Source organism: Aquarana catesbeiana, unplaced genomic scaffold (assembly GCF_042186555.1).
Source record: "Aquarana catesbeiana isolate 2022-GZ unplaced genomic scaffold, ASM4218655v1 unanchor225, whole genome shotgun sequence".
In the NCBI taxonomy this organism is placed as follows: domain Eukaryota; kingdom Metazoa; phylum Chordata; class Amphibia; order Anura; family Ranidae; genus Aquarana; species Aquarana catesbeiana.
In genome coordinates, this window is record NW_027362652.1 from 1,318,369 (window position 1) to 1,344,140 (window position 25,772).

At 45.8% G+C, this 25,772-nt stretch overlaps 2 protein-coding genes across 2 annotated transcripts in view; both read right to left on the reverse strand.

Annotated features, from left to right (window-relative positions):
* The window catches only part of LOC141121576 (uncharacterized), a 129,808-nt gene extending 113,624 nt beyond the window's left edge, over positions 1–16,184 (reverse strand). The window contains exons 1-7 of the mRNA XM_073611211.1: positions 15,918–16,184; positions 15,258–15,371; positions 14,996–15,130; positions 14,217–14,423; positions 13,906–14,127; positions 13,643–13,781; positions 8,033–8,924 (exon numbers count right to left, since the gene is read on the reverse strand). Coding sequence (XP_073467312.1) covers positions 8,033–8,924; positions 13,643–13,781; positions 13,906–14,127; positions 14,217–14,423; positions 14,996–15,130; positions 15,258–15,371; positions 15,918–16,061 — 1,853 coding nt within the window. The 5' untranslated portion in view covers positions 16,062–16,184. The remainder of the gene's footprint in view (positions 1–8,032; positions 8,925–13,642; positions 13,782–13,905; positions 14,128–14,216; positions 14,424–14,995; positions 15,131–15,257; positions 15,372–15,917) is intronic.
* Positions 16,185–18,907: 2,723 nt separating this feature from the next.
* LOC141121577 (uncharacterized) overlaps positions 18,908–25,772 on the reverse strand; it is a 137,870-nt gene continuing 131,005 nt past the window's right edge. The window contains 1 exon segment of the mRNA XM_073611212.1: positions 18,908–25,329. Within this exon segment, the coding sequence (XP_073467313.1) occupies positions 24,653–25,329 (677 nt within the window). The 3' untranslated portion in view covers positions 18,908–24,652.

Below are 25,772 nucleotides of genomic sequence, written 5' to 3' on the forward strand. Positions count from 1 at the left end.
AGCTCTCTATTGATCTCCCCAGTCTTGGTGACGATGGGCTCCCTCACAGCGTTCTCCACTGCCCGCACCTGGAGTATATGGCCTGCAGGGTGAGGATCTGGCTCGGCACCGCAGAGGCTACCACACTACTCTTGGCCCTCCTGGGGGCCCCGGCATCCACCTTCCTCAGTCCACCGCAGAGCACCAATCTCACCTGACCTCTCATGTCACTGGAATAATGCTCTATGGTGGGCAGATTTAGGAGGGGCAGGGTTCCGCTTTCTAGTGGCCTAAGTCAGGAGGAGGGGCCGGGTGCCACTCTGTGGTGGGTGGAGTCAGGAGAAGGGGCAGGGTGCTGGTCTCTGGCAGCTGGAGTCTGGTGAAGGAGCAGGGCAGTGCTGGTGTGGTAGGCGGTGTCAGGGAGGGGCAGGGTGGCGCTCTGTTTGTGGGGCGGAGTCAGGAGGCTGAAAGCGAATATCTGCCCGCCCATCCCCAACATCAGAGACTGAATCTGACAGCTGCACTTTCCCTCATTGCAGCCTTACCCCTGCCAGCTCGCCCACCAATCCCTGGGTTTCCCACCAATCGCTGGATGTGCTAGATCTTACAGCATGCTGCTGCAGGTCCTGCTCTGCATGGAGTAATGCGGGACGAAGCCCCTGTACTCTGGGACCGTGGGACAAAGGTGTCAATGAGGGAAAGTCCCGCCCAATCCGGGACTGTTGGGAGGTAAGATATAACCCTGTTGCTATGTTTCCCCTTTTGGACTCGGTAGCGTTGGGCTGGCTCTCTGATACAGAGAGGGACTTTTTAGTAAAACCCATTATGCCGAAGGAGGTTCTTTTGAGCATCTATTCTTCTCCAAGTGCGAAGGCCCCTGGCCCAGACTGCCTCCCTATAGAATTTTGAAGGATACATAGTGAAAAACTGGATCCGCGGTTGGCTGCGCTTTTTATGAGTTGTCTGGCTGATGATGTCCGCCCCCAAGAGTGAAGCCCATATTGTTTTGATCTATAAAAGCCCTAAAGACCCAGCCCTCTGTGCCTCTTACAGACTGATAGCATTATTAAATTTTGTTTTCAAAATCCCTACTAAGATTCTTACGTGTAGACTCAATGATATTCTTCCCTCAGTCATAGACTCCGACCAAACAGGTTTCATGGCTCATAAGTCCACTAACATATGTAGCGCTGGTAGATTTTCAATCTGGGTTATCTGTTTCATACATAGTCAGATTTAGCCTCTGTTCCAGTTTGGCTGTGTTGCATGTAGTTTCACACTGTGCCTGTGGGTGTCGTTGTCGCCATGGGTCGCCATGGGTCGGTGTTGGAAAGGAAACGCGTTAAAGCGTATGGGTGCTCTTCTGTCCCGGAGATAACTCGGTGGAGGTGGTCCTCCGAGTTGCATTCTGGGAGAGGGTATTTATGGGACAGACGCCATGTTTTAGAGTCTTTCGTCCCACCTGCTGGCCCTCCTGGCCGACAGGTATGTGTTAGGAGTACTGCCGCGTGGTCCTCAGACCGGGAGGACCAAATTGCAGCAGCGTGTGGGTGGGCCCAGAAGCCTGTCTGGGGCCTACCACAGCGGCGAGGGAATTGTCCTGTGCTGTCTGTCCTATGGGAAGAAGCTGGACAACTGAGAAGATCCCAGGGGAGGACCCGTCATGGCAGGATCATGCAGAGTGCTGGTCTGGAGAGGGGCCTGGTGACTCAGTTGGAGGATGCATCCTAAAGTTAACCTACCGCATAGTACTGCCAGGTCAGCTTAAAGGTTCTAGTGCTGTGTTTGCTATCCATCGTAAACCATTACATCCTGTGGCAGAGGATCGTACGGGTTTCTATTTCATTCAAGTCTGTGGCAGAGACTTTTGTTCGTGTTGCGTACCGGCTGCTAGGTTAGTGAGAGAAACCTATCCAGGCGGGCAAAGATTCAACTCTAAGAGGAAAGTACATTCATCTACAAGATTCCAATTCCTAATACTACACTAAGAAAAGGTATTTGAACTTCCCTGCAACTCTCCTTCTACCTCTTTCCTGCTACTTCCTTCAGTTACTCGTTATTAAAGCATTGGAAAAGATACTCAAGTGTCTGGTGTCTACACTGTCTGGTATTAAGCTCAACGGGACCCTAGACCCGGTTCCGGTGAAATTGAGGTAACGAAGGTGACGGTAACAGCCTGCTTGAAACCAGCAGCTCCACCGCAAGTGATTGCTACATGTGGGGGCGTCGTCCGGGATTGTTAGTCGTCAACCTCCCGCAACCCTGAGAAGTATTTCAGCGGGAGTTTATGTTAAAAGAAGTTTCTGGACTTTGTCACTTTTTCCAGGAAAAGAAGGGGTTAAGTTGCAGGACTTTATTTCTGACTGCGTAGGCTGTGGGTGAGAAAGAGACATTGTCTAAAGTTGCTAGTTTGCTTTCGACACCCGTCGGATCTATGGTGAGTAAATCACTGAATTCTTGTGTGCCTCCTGGGGAAAAATAGACCTTTGCCTAAACTTGCCCGTTTACAGAGTGTGCTCATCAAATGAGTTGCCACAGAATATGGTCTGGAATTTCCCTATGTTACTCAGGAAATTATGCAGGAAATTGAGGCCAACTGGGAACAGTGGTACCGTGAAGCTGTTTGGGACTATTTGTCTGTGCCAAAACCTTTCCGGAGAGCTGGGCATTCTGTTGCCATGGATGAACGCTTCAATGGATGTTTCCTACATTGGAACTATGGTCGCCACATCTATGCTGACAAAGTGGTCATTTGCAGACCTGGAAAAGATGACGTTGTGTACTTTATCACTACCGTGGATAAACGTGGAAAGAAACTGACATTGCCAGATCTCCGGTTTTATTGGTGATTATGAAAAGGAACTTTGGGGTGTGTAGTTAGAAAGTGTCAGTGTTTAGAGATCTTTGTGGTCAAGAGGTAATATTCATCCCAGCGTTTTCAAATCCAAAGACTCTTTGCTAGCTGTATTTTCTTTATTGAAAGGATGTAATTCACGCCAAGATAGGGATGGACTTTTCAAGTTACTCTAGTTTATTTCCATTAAAAGGAAAATATGTGGGAAGAGAGTGTCATTCTTCTTCTTCTGGAATGAGGCTTTGCTCCTAAACTGTTTAGTGATGATACTGTACATATCTAGTGTGTGTTTAACTTTGTTTTTTTTCAGGAACAATTGGATCTCCTATCAAGCTGTTAGGCTTTTCAGCTAGCTAGATAGTGGAATTTGTGACAGTTCTAATGTGATTTCTTTTACGGATGTGAACATGTTGTTGTATAAATGTTGAAACTGTAATATTTATATACTGTCTTTTCTTCTTCCTCATCCAAGTTCTAAGTTCAAATACCTACTCTCAGGCTTGGGAGTTATTTTGACAGACGTTGAGGACAACGTCTATTGTAGTGGGGGGGGGGGGGGGGGGGTATGTAGTGCTGGTAGATTTTCAATCTACCGCTTATAGGTAAATTTAGTGGGTTATCTGTTTCATACATAGTCAGTTTTAGCCTCTGTTCCAGTCTGGCTGTGTTGCATGGAGTTTCACACTGTGCCTGTGGGTGTCGTTGTCGCCATGGGTCGGTGTTGGAAAGGCAACGCGTTAAAGCGTATGAGTGCTCTTCTGTCCCGGAGATAACTCGATGGAGGTGGTCCTCCGAGCTGCATTCTGGGAGAGGGTATTTATGGGACAGACACCATGTTTTAGAGTCTTTCGTCCCACCTGCTGGCCCTGCTGGCCGACAGGTATGTGCTAGGAGTACTACCGCATGGTCATCCGACCGGGAGGACCACGTTGCAGCAGCGTGTGGGTGGACCCAGAAGCCTGTCTGGGGCCTACCACAGCGGCGAGGAAATGGTCCTGTGCTGTCTGTCCTACGGGAAGAAGCTGGACAACTGAGAAGATCCCAGGGGAGGACCCGTCGTGGAAGGATCATGCAGAGTGCTGGACTGGAGAGGGGCCTGGTGACTCAGTTGGAGGACACATCCTAAAGTTAACCTACCACATTGTACTGCCGGGTCAGCTTAAAGGTTCTAGTGCTGTGTTTGCTGTTCATCGTAAACCATTACACCCTGTGGCAGAGGATCGTACGGGTTTCTATTTCATTCAAGTCTGTGGCAGAAACTTTTGTTCGTGCTGCGTACCGGCTTCTAGGTTAGTGAGAGAAACCTATCCGGGCGGGCAAAGATTCAACTCTAAGAGGAAAGTACATTCATCTACAAGATTCCAATTCCTAATACTACACTAAGAAAAGGTATTTGAACTTCCCTGCAACTCTCCTTCTACCTCTTTCCTGTTACTTCCTTCAGTTACTCGTTATTAAAGCATTGGAAAAGATACTCAAGTGTCTGGTGTCTACACTGCCTGGTATTAAGCTCAATGGGACCTACTCAACGAAGGTGACGGTAACAGCCCGCTTTAAACCAGCAGCTCCACCGTGAGTTATTGCTACACATAAATATCCGTAGACTTTACATCAATATTCACACCCCTCATACCAACCAGGGCTATAGCTTCCCTAGAAATCAAAAAAGCTTTTGATACCATACAATGGTTGAATCTGTGGGAGGTTTCAAGACGTATGGGATTTCCGCTCATCTTCATTCAATGGATACAAATCTTGTACAAACACCCTACTGCCTGCATTAAACTAGGTGGCCGATTATCTGACCCTTTTTCACTGCACAGAGGCACATGTCAGGGCTGCCTTCTCTCCCCGGCTCTCATTGCCATTGCCATGGAACCAACTGCAGAGGCTCTTCGTATTTCCCTGGAGAACAAAGGTCTTCATATTGGCTGGCTGGAGGAGAGGGTGGCCCTGAGTGCTGATGACCTGCTTCTCTTTCTTACCGATCACGGTTAATCCCTACACAGTGCCCTCCAGATCCTTAACAACTTCTCTGAAATCATGGACCTGCGGGTGAACTGGACACAGTCTCAGCTTTTTCCTGTTGACCCTGGGGCCAAGGCATAGCTCCCAACTGTCCCTGATTTCGAGGGACTGTCCCTGATTTGGAGCAATGTCCCTCTGTCCCTCATTCCTCCTCATTTTGGTCTGATCTGTATATTGTATATAAAATGCACTTTTTATCTTTCAAATAGTGTTTCTCAGTGCTAAACCTTTTATCCAAACTCTACGTTACTGCATCTGTAAATACCAAAAGCCAGTATAAAGGAATAGTAGTGGTAAAAAAAAGCACTTGTGGGTTTAACTAATCATTTTTTTGTATAATTCTCCTTTAAGGGGGACGTGACAAGGGGTGTGTCCTATGCCTACATACTCTTGATAATACGTGTCCCTCGTTCCCATTTCAGAAAGTTGGGAGGTATGCAAGTGGTTGCATATGATGTCGCACAAGTGGCTGCATTTGATCAATGGTGCTGCGTCCATAAAGGGCACAGGAGCGCGCCCCCTCTCTCCTGTCTCCTCTCTCTCACCATAGATAGATTCATGCATTGTATGAATCTATTGATGGTTGCCGCTGCCGCCCCCTATTCAGGTGTCCGGCCCCTTGTCGGGCGCTGGGCACCTGAATTACAGTGGCTGGGTTTTCTTTGGGAAGCGCCTGATTAGAGCTGTGGGCTCTAATAGGCGTCCTGATTAGAGCCGTAGGCTCCAATAGGCAAACAGCGGACGCAATGCTGTGCGTTCGCTGTTGACTCAGTGTTGCGTTAGGAAAGCAAATACATCGCTTTCCTAACACTGACCCACCTCTCAGCCAATCAGGTGCTCGGATCTGGTTACTTGTCACCTGTTTAGCTGAAACAGCAGGCGCTGTGATTGGACGCCTGATAGAGAGGACCAGAGACATCGAGGAGCGTGGACATGGAGGACGCCACCGTGACCCACTGCGAGACATGTAAGTCCTGACTCCCGGGCGATGCACACTGGCAGCATTTGATGGGGCACAGTAGCAGCAATTGATGGGCACACTGGCAGCAATTGATGGGGCACAGTAGCGGCAATTGATGGGGCACGGTAGCGGCAATTGATGGGGCACACTGGCTGCAATTGATGGGTACAATGATGCTGGTATGGTGTATGGAGGTGATCAGGATGCTGGTATGGTGTATGGAGGTGATCAGGATGCTGGTATGGAGGTGATCAGGACGTTGGTATGTGGTATGGAGGTGATCAGGATGCTGGTATGGTGTATGGAGGTGATCAGGATGCTGGTATGGAGGTGATCAGGACGTTGGTATGGGGTATGGAGGTGATCAGGACGTTGGTATGGGGTATGGAGGTGATCAGGACGTTGGTATGGTGTATGGAGGTGATCAGGACGCTGGTATGGTGTATGGAGGTGATCAGGATGCTGGTATGGTGTATGGAGGTGATCAGGATGCTGGTATGGTGTATGGAGGTGATCAGGATGCTGGTATGGTGTATGGAGGTGATCAGGATGCTGGTATGGAGGTGATCAGGACGTTGGTATGTGGTATGGAGGTGATCAGGACGTTGGTATGCGGTATGGAGGTGATCAGGACGTTGGTATGTGGTATGGAGGTGATCAGGACGTTGGTATGGTGTATGGAGGTGATCAGGATGCTGGTATGGTGTATGGAGTTGATCAGGATGCTGATATGGTGTATGGAGTTGATCAGGATACTTGTATGATGTATGGCGTTGATCAGGATACTGGCATGGTGTATGGAGGAGATCGGGACATTGGTATGGGGTATGGCAGTGTTACTATGAGCACTGGGACAGGTGACAGGGGGCAGGTTGCACTGTTTATTTGTATTGTACTGGGGACAGTAATCAGGGACACTGGGGCAGGCTGACACTGCAGTCTGTGAGTGTACATGGAGGGTGACGGGCAGGGTACACTCACAGGCTGCAGCATCGGTTCTCTCCGTTCTCACAGCTGATCTGTGCAAGAACAGAGAGAATCAATGTTTACATTTGGTGTCCATTGAGTATTTTGTGATTGGACATTTACGTCTCCTGACATTTAGAGGGTCCATTCATAAAAAAACTTCACAGCAATTCATCCGATAAAAGTGCACGTACATTCCTTCTGTGTAACTGGAGGTAAAAGAAATCCTGCCTGAAATAGTAAACTAAAGCCTCGTACACACGTTACGATTGTTGGCAGGGGATTGTCTGTTGACAGACTGTTATCCTAAAATCTTACCGTTAGTATGCTCCTTTTGACAATTGTTGTCCAATTTTCGGCCAACAAATATTGGATGGCAGTCTAGTAAATTTTCGGCGGGCAACGGTTTGACATCTGATTTTCGTATGGTCAGTACACAAATCTGTCACACAAAAGAACCACGCATGCTCGGAATCAATGCTCACCAAACACAAAAATTGGCAGAAGGGGCCCAAAGGGTAGCGCTCAAGAGCTGAAATTCCTTGTACTACGTCACTACGTTCGTGGCATGACAATTGTGTAACATTAGTATCCAAGACAAGACCCTGGCACACGACCTTTTGACAAAAATCAGGCGCTCGGTTGTCCAACATTCGTACGAGGCTTAAGGGGTCGAAAAGTAGAACATTTGTTGGACGAGTGGGACAAGCATTTGCCCAGCTGTGATAAATTCAGGCCAAAGTTTAATTAACACAGTGCTTTCCTATAATGGTCAGCATCTTCTAAAGGCCATAATGGTGTATTTTTCCTGAAATACCTCCATCAGGAAAAATAGAGCAATACCGCATTATGGCTACAGATGGAGCCAAAGATCATAGGAAATCACTGTATGAAATAAAGAAAACGCAACATTAGCAATGGCTGAGTGAATGCTGCTCACATTTGTTTAACTCATATTTAAGTGTTTGTGAAAGCTTACACCACAAAATTTATTCAGCCAACAACAGGTAATGACTCCATTTTTATTTTTTTACTGCTATCAATGGCCAACACAGTACAACACTTCATCCATGTCTTTGGTGATCTCTGATCTCCTTATGAACTATTTCTTACATGATGAAGATCAGCCATGGAGTATATCTGAGGTGTATATCAGGGTGTGCTTCTCCCCTCTGTGAGATCTCTGATGTTGGTAAAGACTGTACTTCACTGAAAAACATTTCCCGCACTCAGGACAGGAATACGGCTTCTCCCCCGTGTGAGACCTCACATGTATGTTAAGATTGTATTTCTCGGCAAAACGTTTACTACACTCAGGACAGGAATACGGCTTCTCCCCCGTGTGAGATCTCTGATGTCTGTAAAGATGAGACTGGTTTAAAAAACATTTCCCGCACTCAGAACAGGGAAACGGCTTCTCACCTTTGTGCAATCTCTGATGAATAAAAAAATTGGACTTCTGTGAAAAACATTTTCCGCACTCAGGACAGGAATACGGCTTCTCACCTTTGTGCAATCTCTGATGCATATAAAAATTGGACTTCTGTGAAAAACATTTTCCGCACTCAGGACAGGAATACGGCTTCTCACCTTTGTGCAATCTCTGATGAATATAAAGATTGGACTTATGTGAAAAACATTTTCCGCACTCAGGACAGGAATACGGCTTCTCACCCGTATGAACTCTCTGATGTTTGTTAAATTCAGACTTGTCTGAAAAACATTTCCCACACTCGGGACAAGAATACGGTTTCTCCCCCGTGTGAGATTTCTGATGTCTGTAAAGACCGGACTTTTGTGAAAAACATTTCCCGCACTCAAGGCAGGAATGCGGTTTCTCACCTGTGTGAGATATTTTATGCTCATTAAGTCTGGATTTAGAAGGGAAACTCTTCTCGCACTCAGTACAGGAAAACCTCTTCTCTGTTGGAAGGACGGCACCGTCCCTCACAGTCTGAGGTTCCTCAGGATAAGAGGAATACGATGGTCCATCTACACTGTGTGGTGCCGGATGGACATTTGAGGTAGTCGGGTTTTCTCCTGGACTATACTGTGTGATGTCCTCATCTTCTACTTCACAGTCTGGAGACAAAGTGAGACAATCCTCTGAGGTTTTCCTCATCTCCCGTCCATCTACTAAAATAGAAATAAAAAGATTATTAATAGACATGAGCAGATTGGTTCCCCTAAACCAGGACTCCGCCCACATCAGACAGCTTTGTCTCTGAGGATCTTACAATTCCACCCTCAAGGTAACTAGTAAATGGGTCCTCTGATCTCCTACCAGTTCATTTCTTTATTCATGGACCTTAGTCAGAGAGTGAGGAAACAACGAGAACTGTCTTTTATAGGAGTGACAGTGATGAGGGGATTATAGGATGAGTTTCCCCACCCCCTCTATCACTCATTGCCATCTTCCCAACACAAGAAGTACTGCACTTCCTTATTTAGTCCATGATTTAGTCATGAATAACAGAGGGGCTGAGCCCCACCAGAGGTCAGAGAGTGAGGATGGGGGGAGAACAACCAAGATGAAGACTGGACTAATCCTGAAGACCATCATCATTGGGTTACTGACTCCTCCCTCATTGTCACTTTTTCTGTTTAAAATCACAAAGTTGGGGGAGGTTATCACATTATTATCACCATGTAAAAGTCTGTGCTCCAATCAAATCATCAGATATAAAATTTCCAGCGCGTGGCCTGATGCATTAATGAAGATTAAAAAAGTTTATTCCGAACAAATTGGTATGTACAAAGGAAAATAATGCATGTTCATGAATAGGGATGAGCCGAACAACCCCCTGTTCGGTTTGCACCAGAATTTGCGAACAGGCAAAAAATTTGTTCGAACACGCGAACACCGTTAAAGTCTATGGGACACGAACATGAATAATCTAAAGTGCTAATTTTAAAGGCTTATATGCAAGTTATTGTCATAAAAAGTGTTGGGGACCTGGGTCCTGCCTCAGGGGACATGGATCAATGCAAAAAAAAAGTTTTAAAAACAGCCGTTTTTTCCGGAGCAGTGATTTTAATAATGCTTAAAGTGAAACAATAAAAGTGTAATATTCCTTTAAATTTCGTACCTGGGGGCTGTCTATAGTATGCCTGTAAAGGGGCGCATGTTTCCCGTGTTTAGAACAGTCTGACAGCAAAATGACATTTCAAAAGGAAAAAAAAGTAATTTAAAACTACTCGCGGCTATTAATGAATTGCCGGTCCGACAATACACTTAAAAGTTCATTGATAAAAACGGCATGGGATTTCCCCACAGGGGAACCCCGAACCAAAATTAAATAAAAAATTTAAAAAAAGACGTGGGGGGTCCCCCTAAATTCCATACCAGGCCCTTCAGGTCTGGTATGGATTTTAAGGGGAACCCCGCGCCAAAATTAAAAAAAAAAAAAAAAAAATGGCGTGGGGTCCCCCTAAAAATCCATACCAGACCCTTATCCGAGCACGCAACCTGGCAGGCTGCAGGAAAAGAGGGGGGGCGAGAGAGCCCCCCCCCGTCCTGAACCATACCAGGCCACATGCCCTCAACATTGGGAGGGTGCTTTGGGGTAGCCCCCAAAACACCTTGTCCCCATGTTGATGGAGACAAGGGCCTCATCCCCACAACCCTTGCCCGGTGGTTGTTGGGGTCTGCGGGCGGGGGGCTTATCGGAATCTGGAAGCCCCCTTTAACAAGAGGACCCCCAGATCCCGGCCCTCCCCCCTGTGTGAAATGGTAAGGGGGTACAAAAGTACCCCTACCATTTCACAAAAAAACTCAAAAATGTTAAAAATGACAAGAGACAGTTTTTGACAATACCTTTATTTAAATGCTTCTTCTATCTTCTATCCTCTATCTTCCTTTGGTTTCTTCCTCCATATTCTTCTGGTTCTTCCTCCGGTGTTCTCGTCCAGCATCCAAAATAACGGGGGCGGGGTCACCGGGTGTGACGCACGGGGACTTGACGGGGACTTTCCTGTGGCATTCCCCGTGACGTCAAAGGGGGCGGGGTCACCCGTTACGTAACCCCGCCCGCTTCTGACGTCACGGAGAATGCCACAGGGAGGTCACCGTCAAGTCCCCGTGCGTCAGAGGGGGGCGGGGTCACCGGGTGGCTCCGCCCCCCGTTATTTAAGAACCGTAGAAGAGAAGCGTCACACAGCGGGAGCCTCCCTCCATGCCATCATGGATTGCGGAGCGGCCCGAGGAGAAGAAGGGAAGAAGACGCCGCGGAGGAAGATGCCGGACGAGAACACCGGAGGAAGAACCAGAAGAAAAAGAAGATGGAGGAAGAAACCGAAGGAAGATAGAAGATAGAAGAAAGAAGAAGCATTTAAATAAAGAAATTGTCAAAAACTGTCTCTTGTCATTTTTAACAGTTTTTTTGTGAAATGGTAGGACCCCCTTACCATTTCACACAGGGGGGGGGGATCTGGGGGTCCCCTTGTTAAAGGGGGCTTCCAGATTCCGATAAGCCCCCCGCCTGCAGACCCCCACAACCACCGGGCAAGGGTTGTGGGGATGAGGCCCTTGTCCCCATCAACATGGGGACAAGGTGTTTTGGGGGCTACCCCAAAGCACCCTCCCAATGTTGAGGGCATGTGGCCTGGTACGGTTCAGGGGGGGGGGGGGGCGCTCTCTCGTCCCCCCCTCTTTTCCTGCGGCCTGCCAGGTTGCGTGCTCAGATAAGGGTCTGGTATGAATTTTTGGGGGACGCCATTTTTTTTTTTTTTTTTTGGCGCGGGGTTCCCCTTAAAATCCATACCAGACCTGAAGGGTCTGGTATGGAATTTAGGGGGGCCCCCCACGTAATTTTTTTTAAAAATTTTGGGTCGGGGTTCCCCTGTGGGGAATTCCCATGCCGTTTTTATCAATGAACTTTTATGTGTAGTAGTAGTAGTAGTTTTAAATTACTTTTTTTTCATTTTGCTGTCAGACTGTTCTAAACACAGGAAACATGCGCCCCTTTACAGGCATACTATAGACACCCCCCAGGTACGAAATTTAAAGGAATATTACACTTTTATTGTTTCACTTTAAGCATTATTAAAATCACTGCTCCCGAAAAAACGTCTGTTTTTAAAACTTTTTTTTGCATTGATCCATGTCCCCTGGGGCAGGACCCAGGTCCCCAAACACTTTTTATGACAATACCATGCATATAAGCCTTTAAAATTAGCACTTTTGATTTCTCCCATAGACTTTTAAAGGGTGTTCCGCGGTTTTCGAATTTGGCGCGAACACCCCAAATTGTTCGCTGTTCGGCGAACAGCCAATGTTCGAGTCGAACATGAGTTCGACTTAAACTCGAAGCTCATCCCTATTCATGAATAAATAAATGATAATCACTGTGTTCTCATTTGATAAAATAGTATGAATTGATGCCCATACAAGGGATAAATGAATAAATGGCTAACGTGTTTCGAGGGGTTTCCTCTTCATCAGAGCCTTAAACAGTCAAAACTGGTCTGTAGGTTGTAATATGTCTATATAGTGAGAAACGACTGAATGGGAGGTATATTGCACGATAGATGGTACATTCTTATAGGCGGATTCTCCTTTATTGTAGTAATGTTTCCTTCCACATGGCAGCGCTCTCAGCACCGTGAAGGGGATATATAGATAGATATATATACATACACACACACAGGGGGTCCCCTAGTTACTAACATCCGACTTACAAACTACTTCTACTTACGATAGATAGATAGGAGATATATATCTCTATCTATCTCTGTATATATCTATCTATCTATATATATAATATTATATACACACACACACACACGGATGATGTCGTAATTACTGTTGGTCTTCAAGACCCAATTGCTGGTTTGGATGTTACAGCCTGTGGTCCGTGGTTGGATGCCAGAATCGTTACTTGGCTATCCCTGCCGTCTCCCTGACGTGATGCCATCTGGTGCTTTATGGTGTCCTGTACTGGATTACGGTGCTGAGAGCACTGCAATGTGGAAGGAAACATTAATACAATAAAGGAGAATCTGCCTATAAGAATGTACCATCTATCGTGCAATATACCTCTCATCCAGTCGTTTCTCTCTATATAGACGTATTACAACCTACAGACCAGTTTTGGCCACTTAAGGCTCTGATCAAGAGGAAATCCCTTGAAACGCGTTAGCAATTTATTCATTTATCCCTTGTATGGGCATCAATTCATACTATTTTATCAAATGAGAATACGGTCATTTATTTATTCATGAACACGTAGTATTTTCCTTTGTACATACCAATTTGTTTGGAATAAACTTTATCTTGATTAATGCATCAGGCAATCGCCTTCCTTCTTCATACATAGCTTCTTGGACTTCCCCTAGTCAGCCTAGGCAGCGGGGCATGCATGATCACTTTATATTTACATATATTTTGGGAAATACTACCACTTTTCACTAAGGCCCTCTGCATCAGGGCAGGAGAATATCTTTTCTGGTTCCTGTCATAGGCAGCACACTGTTTCAATTTCCCAGGATTGGATCAGTGTGCCGTCTATCACAGGAGCTGGTCTAGGAGGCAGGACATTGTTACAGTGGCCACCCGGACATTTCAGATCCAAGCGCTGTGTCACAGTGGCAGATCCTCTGTGTGACAACATATAGGTGGAGAGGAGTAGGGAGGGGATGGGAGGACTCTGACAGGGGCATGCTGGGATGACGTCATTGATGCAATTGCGATTCAGCGTTTCTCTGCATCGATGCAGAATCGTTTAAGGCTGAATCGTCATGCATCAATAATACGATTATTTTCAACACTCCTAATATCACCCAGTCCCTGCCTTACTCTGGACCAATCAGTGAGCAGTATGGGTGGAGGAATGTATTTAATGTTAATGACCCACCTGTGCTGATCTCTGTAGGAGTGTCCTCCTCTATAAATGTCCCCGTTATTCCATCCTCCTCCATAGACTGCTGATCATCCCTCACATACCGCTCTTCTTCAGTTTTAACCACAACTTTTACATCTATCACATCTTCACCCTAAACCAAAAAATATATCAAAAACGTGATCTGTAAAAAAAAAAGAGCTAATCTTGCGATAACACAAACAAAATCCATACATCGTCTCTACTGGTACATGTTTTAGATCCTCCACTCCACCAACCTTGTAATGGTGAGGGATGGTGTGATCTTCCTGTGTGGAATCCCGGGAATACAGAGGACGGGGACTTCTCTCTGGTGGGTTTCTGTAGATGGATGACTCCACCATGTTGTCCTGGTACAGATCTTTGTGTTCTTTTAGAAACTCTGACTCTTCCATCACCCCATCATCTTCCTCTTTCATCTCCTCTTTAACCTCAACTTTAGAATCTCTCAGGTTTCCACTCTGAATATATAATAAAAATGACATCAATTGTAACAATGCAGATAATGTACAGATCGTAATGATACTATCAGTGATTGTTCTTCATCTACCTGATGATTGTGAGGGATGGTGTGACCTTCATGTGTGGAATCCCGGGAATACAGAGGACGGGGACATCTCTCTGGAGGGTTCCTGGTATTAGGTGGCTCCATCATATCCTTTTGACTTTCCGATAACGCCTCCATCACTCCATACTCCTCATCCTCCTCTTTATACTCTTCTTTAATAACAATATTATCATACCTGTGGCTTCCACTCTGAAAAATATAATAAAAACATTCATTGTAATAAACATACTTCTCCTCTTCTGTTTTAACCTCAACTTTGCAATCTCTCAGGTTTTCACTCTGAATATATAAAAAAAATATATCAATTGTAATAATATAGATAATGTACATGTTCTAATGATACTATCAGAGATTGTCCATCATGACTAAGGATGAGCTCCGGCGTGTTCGCATGCTGCATGCGCCGAGCCCGCCAGGAAGTCGGCACTGCGGAGCGCTAATCACAGGCAGCGAGACATTTCCCGATCTCTGCAGCCGCGCATCGGGAAATGTCTCACTGCTTGTGATTAGCGCTGTGCAGTGCCCACTTCCTGGCGGGCTAGGCGCATGCAGCATGCAAACACCCTGGAGCTCATCCTTAATCATGACGTCCTTGTAGAGATCCTTGTGTCCTTCTAAATACTCCCACTCCTCCATGGAGAAATAGACAGTGACATCCTGACACCTTATAGGAACCTGACACACACAATGATACAGTCACCATCCAGACACATCCCTTGTCTGTTACTGGATAATGTCCCAGAATTCCCAGCACCGCTCACCTCTCCTGTCAGCAGCTCCATCATCTTCTTGGTGACTTCTAGAATCTTCTCCATGTTGTTTCTCTCAGGTTTTAGGGAGTCACATGGAGGCACTGTGATGGTCATAGGATCACCTGACTTCGAAATCGGAAACCTCTGTATTGGAAAACCAATAGGAATATCATGTTAGAATCCCAGAATCCTCCTCACCTCTCTGGTCAGGTCTGTGTTTTATTAATAGGGATAAGAGTGATGTCATGTGACCTCCCAGAATCCTCCTCACCTCTCCGGTCAGCAGGTAGATGATCTCCAGGGTGAGGTTTAGTATCCTCTCAGTCATGTGACTCCGGTCCTCCTCCATCCTTATTGGTGTGATCATGTGATCTATACAGGTTTTCTGTAAACAGAGAATTATCTGGACTGTATTGGTTGTACAATATTAGGATGGGAATGTAAGGGGTTAATAGTCGGGCTGCCCCCAGTAGGAATTGGCACATGTGTAGGGAGCGGCTTCCCTCTAGTGTTTGTATTTTTAAAAGCTGTTGCTTGCAGAGTTACCAAAGCTATAATACACGCTAAGATTGAAGTCACACTACAATGTATAAGGTTGCAAAAATAGTCAAAATAAAGTTGACCAACTCTCATGTTTTTAGTGCTGTATGTTGGCATCTATAGGGGGCTTCCCCTCAATGGTGGGCATGAGTATCAAAGAACAACCAAATCTTGTATAATAGGACTATAGTATAAAGGAGGATAATAAACAGTAATTCCAGGACTGAAGGCTCAGCCTCTCTGGATGGTATCTGCCCCTGTAGTGTTCTGTGACTACATATATAAAAAGATGATTAATAATGTGGATAAATGACATCACAGTGACTATGGAGGAAGAGGACGGACATGACGGGGGGTTACTGGGTGTAAATAGAAAATAAGATCTTATTACCTCCTCTACTGCCACTTCCAGCAATGTCTCCTCTCTACTTCCTCCCGACTCATCTCTCACCCAGAAACTACTATTTATACCTGACATCACTTCCTGTCTGTATTCCATAGAGACTTCCATTCTCAGTAGAAGTGAGATCACCATCTTGTGGAGTTCAGAGGAATTGCAGCCCCGAGAAACATTGCATAGTGTGAACACAGCCTTGTGCTGTGTGTATGTACTGCATATCCTTATAGATCAGTGGTTTGCAACTCCTATCCTCAGGGTCCACTAACAGGCCAGGTTTGCAAGATAACTGAAATACATCACAGGTGATATCATTTGCTGCTCAGTGATTGCAGTATTCTAGTCTGCATCTCCCCAAGGTAATACTTGAAGTCTGGCCTATTAGTGGGTCCTGAGGACAGGAGTTGAGAACCACTGTTATAGATGGGTCATCTCCACTCCCACACACTGATAAGCTGCACACCAGGAGAACACACTGATTAGCTGCACACCAGAACACAGTGATTAGACTGCTTGAAGACTCTGCAGCCAGCAATATATGTGAATGTTGGACAGATTGTTACTGATGATCTTCTGCTGTCTATATTGAGCTACTTGTGTAGAGTCCTGTGTGAGTCCTCCATGATTTGTTTGATAATTCCTTTGGAGGATATCTTCTGGTTTCAGGCTAGCACAGCCTTTGTCAGCCTTTTCAAGCTGGAGGAACTCTTGAAATAACTTCCCATTTCTTGGGGAGACCCTGATTATAATTACTATAGCCACAGCTCACAGTACATAAGGGTGATGGTCACTGGGATGAATGTAGGGTTGCCACCTCATCCCTTTAAAACCAAACATATATTAAGTACACAGGTTCTGTGGCTGATTAGGGTGGTAATTAAACCCACTTGGTGCCTTATCTGCATTAAATTAACTTCAGAACCTGTGCTATTCATATGTGTTCGGGTTTAAAGGGATGAGGTGGCAAACCTAGATGAAAGCCCCTTACATTGGTAGTCACTGGGATGAATGTCCCATACATTGGTGGTCACTAGGATGAACATCCCTTATGTTGGCGGTAAATGGGAAGAATGCCCCCTTACAGAAGGCTAAGAAGGTCATTGTTTTTTTTTCGTCTATGAAGCAGAAATTACCCATTACTGAAGGAACCTCTAGCAACCTCTGAAGGAACCCTTGGATTCTATGGAACCCTGGTTGAGAAAAATTGGGTTGCAGCTTCACAGACTTGTTAGCCATTTACTGTCCTCCTAAATGCTCTTGAGCAATTGGCAGTTAGTACTGCAGACTTTTTTTTTTAAAACCCTATAAGACAATGCCATATTTTCCTAGTATGCATGAGATACTAGCACATTATGAAATGCTTACCTTAGAACAAAGCCCTCCAGCAGCGTGCTGTCATCACTGACAGAGCTTCCATTTTCACCCGGTCTTTCTTCTGGGTTCGTGTACTCCGACAATCTGATTGGCCGAGTCACAGTGTTATCACTACCACGCATGACCGCAGGAGTCATGGCCAAAGCACAGAGCTCTGAAGGGACGGCACAAGTATGCCATCCCTTCAGAGCGCATCACCGGCTGCATGCAGTGTGAATATTTCCTAAACAGTGCTAGTTTAGAAGATATTCACTGTACCTACAGGTAAGCCTTATTATAGGCTTACCTGTAGGTACAAGTATAAAAAATACTTTACTACAACTTTAATTTAGAAAGTGAAAGTGCTGCTGCCCTCAGTCACTTGGTCATATTTGTGAAGGGCGATCACTGACTTGGTCTTCCGAGCTGTTGAGGAGATGGTTCAGGATCAAACTGCAGCCCAAGGGCCACATGGGGCCCCACTTATTGTGCAGCCCAAGGCATTATCAGCATGTAGGCAGTGTTTTCCTTGTATAGGGACTCTCAGACTAATTAAGGAATGTCTTCATCAGATTCATCAAACCGTTCAGTTTTTTTTTTTTTTATTGTTTGCCTTGCAGTCCTTTCTCATTGGACTTCTCATGGATGTTTTCACCGATCTTTTATAATTGATCTTGCTGCTGGGAATATCCAATGTGATGATGGTACAGTTTGTTAGCAGGCTGTAGGGAGGACAAACATGACAGCACTGATATGTGAATAGAATTCATGATCTCCAACAGTCTTATATACATCAATATGTCTCAGGACACTGGTATGGCGTATGGCGGTGATCCAGACGCTGGTATGACAGTGATCACGATGCTGGCATGGGGTATGGAGGTGATCGGGACGCTGGTATTATGGTGATCAGGACGCTGCTATGGGGTATGGAGGTGATCAGGATGTTGGTATGGAGATGATCTGGATGCTGGTATGACAGTAATCAGAATGCTAGTATGGCAATGATCTGGATGCTGATATGGCGGTGATAAGGAAGCTGGTGTGGGGTATGGAGGTGATCAGGATGCTGGAATGGTGTATAGAGGTGATCAGGACTCTGGTATGGGCATAATCATAATGCTGGTATGGTGTATGGAGGTGATCAGGATGCTGGTATGGGGTATGGAGGTGATCAGGACACTGGTATTGTGTATGGAGGTAATCAGGACATTGGTATGGGATATGGAGGTGATAAGTAATATGGGGTATGGACATGATCAGGACACCAGCATGGTGTATGGAGGTGATCAGGATGCTGGTATAGGGTATGGAGGTGATCAGGACATTGGTATGGGATATGGAGGTGATCAGTGATATGGGGTATGGATGTGATCAGCACACCGGCATGGTGTATGGAGGTGATCAGGATGCTGATATGGGGTATGGAGGTGATCAGGACGCTGGTATGGTGATGATCTTGATGCTGGTATGATGGTGATCAGGACGCTGGTATGGAGGTGATCAGGATGTTGGTATGGTGTATGGAGGTGATCAGGACGCTGGTATGTGGGTTATCAGGATGCTGGTATGGGGTATGGAGGTTATCAGGACTCTGTGTCAGAAACCATTAAATCAGACCGAGACAGAAGTACAGTTAAATCACACTTGTTTAATAATAAAAGTAAATAGAAAAAACGTAGTCAAAACATAGCCAAAGTTCAGTAACCAGAACGGATAGTCAGCCAAGCCAGAAAGTTAGGGATCAATGTAGTGGAACAGCAAGCAGGATCTGGAGCCAGAAGGGATGCCAGCCAAGCAAGTCTTTAAACAGGAACGCAGGAGATAGTCTCTGTGAAGGCAGAGATCCTCTGGGCTGGATGGCTTAAGTAGGCAGGACTGACGAGCAGGATATCATCAACAGTTGCGTGGCTGTGGAGAAAATGGGACTGGCAATTAGCCAACAGCTGAGCAGCCAGCTCAGAGAAGGAAGGGCTGAGCCCAGCCCCGACAGTACCCCCTCAACGATCCCTCCCCCTCGGAGGACCACCAGACTTGAGGGGAAAACATCTATGGAAATCGCGGAGGAGGACAGGGGCATGTATGTCCGAGGATGAGACCCAAGAGCGTACCCCTTCCAATGCACCAGGTACTCTATGCACCCACAGAACCTACTGGAGTCAACAATGGACTGTACTTCATACTCCTCATGGATCTCAACCTGTACAGGGTGAGGACATGGCACTGAGGTAGTAGAGCGGTTGCAGACCAAAGGTTTTAATATGGAGACATGAAATACATTTGAGATACGCATATCAGAAGGAAGGTCTAAATGCGTAAGCCACTGGGTTAATCCTGTGAAGAATACGGAAAGGCCCAATAAACCGAGGTGTGAGCTTCAGAGAGGAAACACGAAGTCGGAGGTTGCGAGATGACAGCCAAACACTGTCCCCAACCTGGTAGGAAGGCACAGGCAGGTGTTTGCCATCAGCATGGAGTCTGTACCTATCATTAGCATGTTGCAAAGCCTCCTGGACTTGTGCCCAAGTGGAACGAAGACCACGGAGATGCTCCTCTAATGCAGGAATACTCTGCGGAACAAATGAGTCAGGCAACATGGAAGGTTGGAAACCATAGTTCGCCATAAACGGAGACAATCAGGAAGCAGAATTCAAGGCACTATTGTGAGCAAACTCTGCCCACGGTAATAGGTCTGACCAGTTGTTATGATGGTCAGAAATATAGCAACGTAGGAATTGCTCCAAGGGCTGATTGGCTCGTTCTGTGGCCCCATTAGACTGCGGGTGATATGCAGAGGTAAAAGCAAGCTGAATTCCCAACTGTGCACAAAAGGCTCGCCAGAACCGGGACACAAACTGACTACCCCTGTCCGAGACAATCACCTTAGGTAGCCCATGTAAGTGAAAGATCTCCCGAGCAAAAATGGAAGCCAGTTCCTTGGAAGTGGGCAACTTCTTAAGTGGAATACAATGAGATATTTTTGAGAATGGGTCAACCACCATAAGGATAACTGTGGTGCCCTGGGATTTGGGTAACTCCGCAATGAAATCCATAGACAGGTGGCCTCTCTCCATTGGGTATGGGTTATAGGAGGCCCACTGAAAGGTGTCGTGGAGTCTTACTCTGAGCATCAGCTGGTAGACAAGGCCACCAGAATTGTTGGGAAATGGCCCAAAAGAGTTGATTCTTCCCAGGGTGGCCAGCAGCCTTGGGAGAATGGTAAGTCTGGAGCACGGCAGTACGAAGAGGAGCATGGACCTGAGCAGCAAGAATTTTGTCACCCAAAGGAGAAGTGAGACTGGTGCAAACCTTAGCCAGTATATGATCAGTAGGAATCACAGGAACCGGAACCGACTCCATCTTGGAAGTAGAGGAAAATTGTTGTGACAGAGCGTCAGCCCTTACATTGTTAGTACCGGGTAAGAATGAGACAATGTAATTGAAACTTGACAAGAAAAGAGCCCATCGCGCCCTTCAGGGAGAGAGGTGTGTAGCCTCAGACAAGAATGTGAGATTCTTATGGTCAGTAAGAATGAGAACCTACACAGTGGTACCTTCAAGGAGATGTCTCCATTCTTTCAGGGCTAAAATGATCGCTAACAGTTCTCTGTCACCAATCTCGTAATTGAACTCCGCAGGTGACAATTTCTTGGAAAAGTAGCCACAAGGATGCATAGCGCTCTCAGAGGTAGGACATTGAGAAAGAAGGGCGCCAACACCAGTCTCAGAAGCATCAACCTCAAGGATAAAAGGTAACGTAGGATCAGGATGTGCTAACACAGGAGCAGAAACAAAGGCAGCCTTGAGACTCTCAAAGGCCTTAACAGACTCTGGAGACCAACTCTGTGGGTTACCATCCTTTCTGGTCATATCAGTCAGGGGCTTGACCAGAGATAAGAAGTTACAAATAAACTTTCGATAATAGTTGGCAAAGCCCAGGAAATGCTGCAGAGGATGTAAACCCACGGGTCAGGACCACTGTAGGACTGCAGAAAGTTTCTCTGGGTCCATCGAAAAACCAACAGTGGAAATGACATAGCCCAGGAATTTAATCCTGTTCACAATGGAATTCGCACTTCTCAAATTTACAATAGAGATTGTTCTCTCTTAGTTTCTGAAGCACCCGACAGACATCTGTGCGGTGGCTCTCCAGGGACTTGGAAAATATGAAGATATCATCAAGATAAACCACCACACATAACTGCAACAAATCTCGGAGGACAATAAATTGATTAAATTAATAGTTAATAAATTCCTGGGAAAACTGCAGGGGCATTACAAAGGCCAAAAGGCATTACGAGGTACTCATAATGGCCTATTCTGGTATTAAACGCAGTTTTCCACTCGTCGCCCTCCTTATTCCGCACGAGATTGTATGCCCCTCTCAAATCAAGCTTCGTGAAAACCGTTGCTCCCTTGAGGCGGTCAAATAACTCCGTAATCAACAGAATCGGATAGGCATTCTTAATTGTGAAACTTTGAGACCCCTATAATCAATACAGGGTCTCCGTTCACCACTCTTCTTCACAATGAAGAAACCAGCACCAGAAGGAGATGAGGATTTGCGAATTAAACCTCAAGAAAGTGCGTCTGCAACATACTCCTCCATGGCCTTATCCTCCAAGACGGACAAAGGGTAAACCCAGCCACGAGGGGGTATGGCGCCAGGTTGAAGGTCAATTGCGCAATCATACGACCGGTGTGGAGGCAAACTACTGGCTTGAACTTTGTCGAAGTCATCGCTAAAATCGCGGCACTCCTCCGGCAGGGAGGAGAGTGAAGAAGTGCACAGGACCTTGGCTACCTTCTTGAAGCATGTCTTACTGCATTGTGGCGACCAGGAGAGAACCTCGGCACGGAGCCAATCAAAAGAGGGGTTGTGCCTCTGTAACCAAGGATAACCAATAACCAGCGGAAACTTAGGTGAGGAAATAATCTGGAATTGTATTATCTCATGGTGAAGAGCCCCTAAGGCCATGGACAACGGAACAGTCTCATGAGTCACATGGGTAGACTGTAGAGGTCTCCCGTCAAGAGCCTTAATCGCAAGTGGAGTGTCACACAGCTGCAGCGGAATCGAGTGCTTCGATACAAAGGCAGCATCAATGAACAGGCCTGCAGCCCCAGAGTAAATTAGAGCCTGTATCTCGACAGATGACTCAGCCCAAGAAAGGATGACCGAAACCAGGGGCTTATCCTTCTGGATAACTTGAGATGAAACAATGCCACCTAAGGTCTGTCCGTGACAGGACCTCAAGGTTCAGGCGTTCCCTGGACGAGTAGGACAAGACTTCAAAAAGTGACCTGCCTGGCCACAATAAAGGCACAATCTCTCCCTCCTCCTAAGGGTTCTCTCAACCGCAGAGAGACGTGTGAAACACAAGTGCATGGGTTCATCTTCACTGACCGACTCGGGAGGTGAGGGAGGCAAGGGTGGGACTGCAAAGCTCGGAGACAAAAGTACAGGAGGCTTCCGCAAGCGTTCCTTAAAAGAGTCTCTCTCTGAGTCTGGAAGATGGCAAACGTAATACTCGAGGCAGGTGCCTGCACAGAGACTGAAGCAACAGCAGGGATGGCCTGCAACATAGGTTTTTCCGGGGTGGCCACAGTGGAAGATTCCAGGTGAGCCATGCGACTCAGGAGCGTTTGTAACACCATGGCAAACTGATCCATGCGGTGATCCAGTGCATCCAATCTGGAAAAAATATTACCAACAAGTGGATTAACTGCATCTTCTGAATTCATGGCCTTCGCCTACTGTCAGAAACCATGAAATCAGACCGAGACAGAAGTACAATTAAATCACACTCGTTTAATAATAAAAGAAAATAGAACAAATGTAGTCAAAACATAGCCAAAGTTCAGTAACCGGAACGGATAGTCAGCCAAGCCAGAAAGTCAGGGATCAATGTAGTGGAACAGCAAGCAGGCTCTGGAGCCAGAAGGGATGTCAGCCAAGCAAGTCTTAAACAGAAACGCAGGAGCTAGTCTCTGTGATGTTGACCAAGGTGAAGGCAGAGATCCTCTGGGCTGGACGGCTTAAGTAGGCAGGACTGACGAGCAGGATATCATCAACAGGTGCGTGGCTGTGGAGAAATAGGAGCTGGCAATTAGCCAACAGCTGAGCGGCCAGCTCAGAGAAGGAAGGGCTGAGCCAGTCCTGACACTCTGGTTTGGGGTATGGACCTGATCAGGACGCTGGTATGGGGTATGGAGATGATCAGAAGGCTGGTCTGTTGTATGGAGGTGATCAGGACAGTGGTATGGGGTATCGAGGTGATTAGGACGCTGGTATGGTGTATGGAGGTGATCAGGACGTTGGTATGGAATATGGCAGTGTTACTATAAGCACTGGGGACAGGTGCTGACTACTCTTCATTTGTAATGTAATGGGGACAGTAATCAGGGACACTGAGGCAGGCTGGTACTGTGGTTTGTGAGTGTACATGGATAGTGACAGGCTGCAGCATCTGTTCTCTCAGTTGATCTGTGTGATAGCAGAGAGAATCAATGTTCACATTCGATTTCCATTGCGTACTATGTGATTGCTGTGATTGGACACAGCAATCACATGGTACAAGACCATGTAATCACCTGGACACAGTGGTAATGTGATCCGCTATGTCCGGGGGACACATAGATCACCAGGTTCCCGGGTGTGCGCTCTGTAAGCTGCGCAGGAGCCGCTGATGCATGCTGACATGCGCGTAAGTTAACCCACATTGCCGCTGCTTCCCATCCGCCATTTATAGGCTGTGGGTAGATGGGAAGCAATTAAATAGCCTCCTGACATTTAGGGGCCTATTCATAAACAACTTCATAACAATTTATCGGATGAAAGTGCACGTACATTCTCTGTGTGAATGGAGAAAAAAAACTAAGAAACCATGCCTGAAATGGTAAACTAAGTGGTCGATAAGTAGAACATTTGTTGGACGAGTGGGACAAGCATTTGCCCAGCTGTGATAAATTTAGGCCATAGTTTAATTAACACAGTAATGACTTCCTATACAGTATGATTTCCTATAATAGTCAGCTGCATCCAAAGGAAATACCTCCATCAGGAAAAATAGAGCAATATCACATTGTGGCCACAGATGGAGCCAATGGTCATAGGAAATCACCGCATGAAATAAAAACAACCAACTTGTGTCATGGCTGAGTGAATGCTGCTCATATTTGTTTAACTCATTTTTTTAAAAATATGACTTTAAGTGTTTGTGAAAGGTAACACCACAATATTTGCTCAGCCAACAATAGGTAATGACTCCATTTTTATTTTTCTACTGCTATCAATGGCCAACACGGTACAACACTTCATCCATGTCTTTGGTGATCTCTGATCTCCTTAAAACATATTTCTTACATGATGAAGATCAGCCATGGAGTATATCTGAGGTGTATATCAGGGTGTGCCTCTTCCCTGTGTGAGATCTCTGATGTTGGTAAAGACTGTACTTCACTGAAAAACATTTCCCGCACTCAGGACAGGAATACGGCTTCTCCCCTGTGTGAGACCTCAGATGTATGTTAAGATTGTACTTCTCTGCAAAACGTTTACTGCACTCAGGACAGGAATAGGGCTTCTCCCCCGTGTGAGATCTCTGATGTCTGTAAAGATGAGACTTGTTTAAAAAACATTTCCCGCACTCAGAACAGGGAAACGGCTTCTCACCTTTGTGCAATCTCTGGTGAATATAAAAATTTGACTTATGTGAAAAACATTTCCCGCATTCAGGACAGGAATGTGGCTTCTCACCTGTGTGAGATCTTATATGCATATTAAGATTGGATTTAAAATGGAAACACTTCCCGCACTCGGGACAGGAAAACCTCTTATCTGTTGGAAGGACGGCACCGTCCCTCACAGTCTGAGGTTCCTCAGGATAAGAGGAATACGATGGTCCATCTACACTGTGTGGTGCCGGATGGACATTTGAGGTCGCCGGGTTTTCTCCTGGACTATACTGTGTGATGTCCTCATCTTCTACTTTACAGTCTGGAGACAAAGTGAGACAATCCTCTGAGGTTTTCCTCATCTCCCGTCCATCTACTAAAATAGGAATAAAAAGATTATTACTACACATCAGAATATTGGTTCCCCTAAACCAGGACTCAGAAAATTTGGATACCCTCAATTGGGACTTTAAATTGGCAACAACACTAATGGAATGAGTAAAAAAAAAATGTTTTATTAATACAAGAAGAAATTAAAAAATCATCACAGATGATTGCTAAAATATACATAAACCTTAGGGTAACGTTTTTCCCGGACGTTGGCTAGCGGAAAGTGTTTTCCGTTATTGGAGAGAGACTACTCTATATACGTACTTTTGTATTCTATTGCAAGATATTGTCTTATGTGTTTTTGTGTCTGATGTTTATGTATGTTTTAGCAATCATCGTGTGATTGTTTTTTTAGTTTCTTCCTGTATTAATAAAACTATTTTTTACTCATTCCATTAGTGCTGTTGCCAATTTAAAGTCCCAATTGGG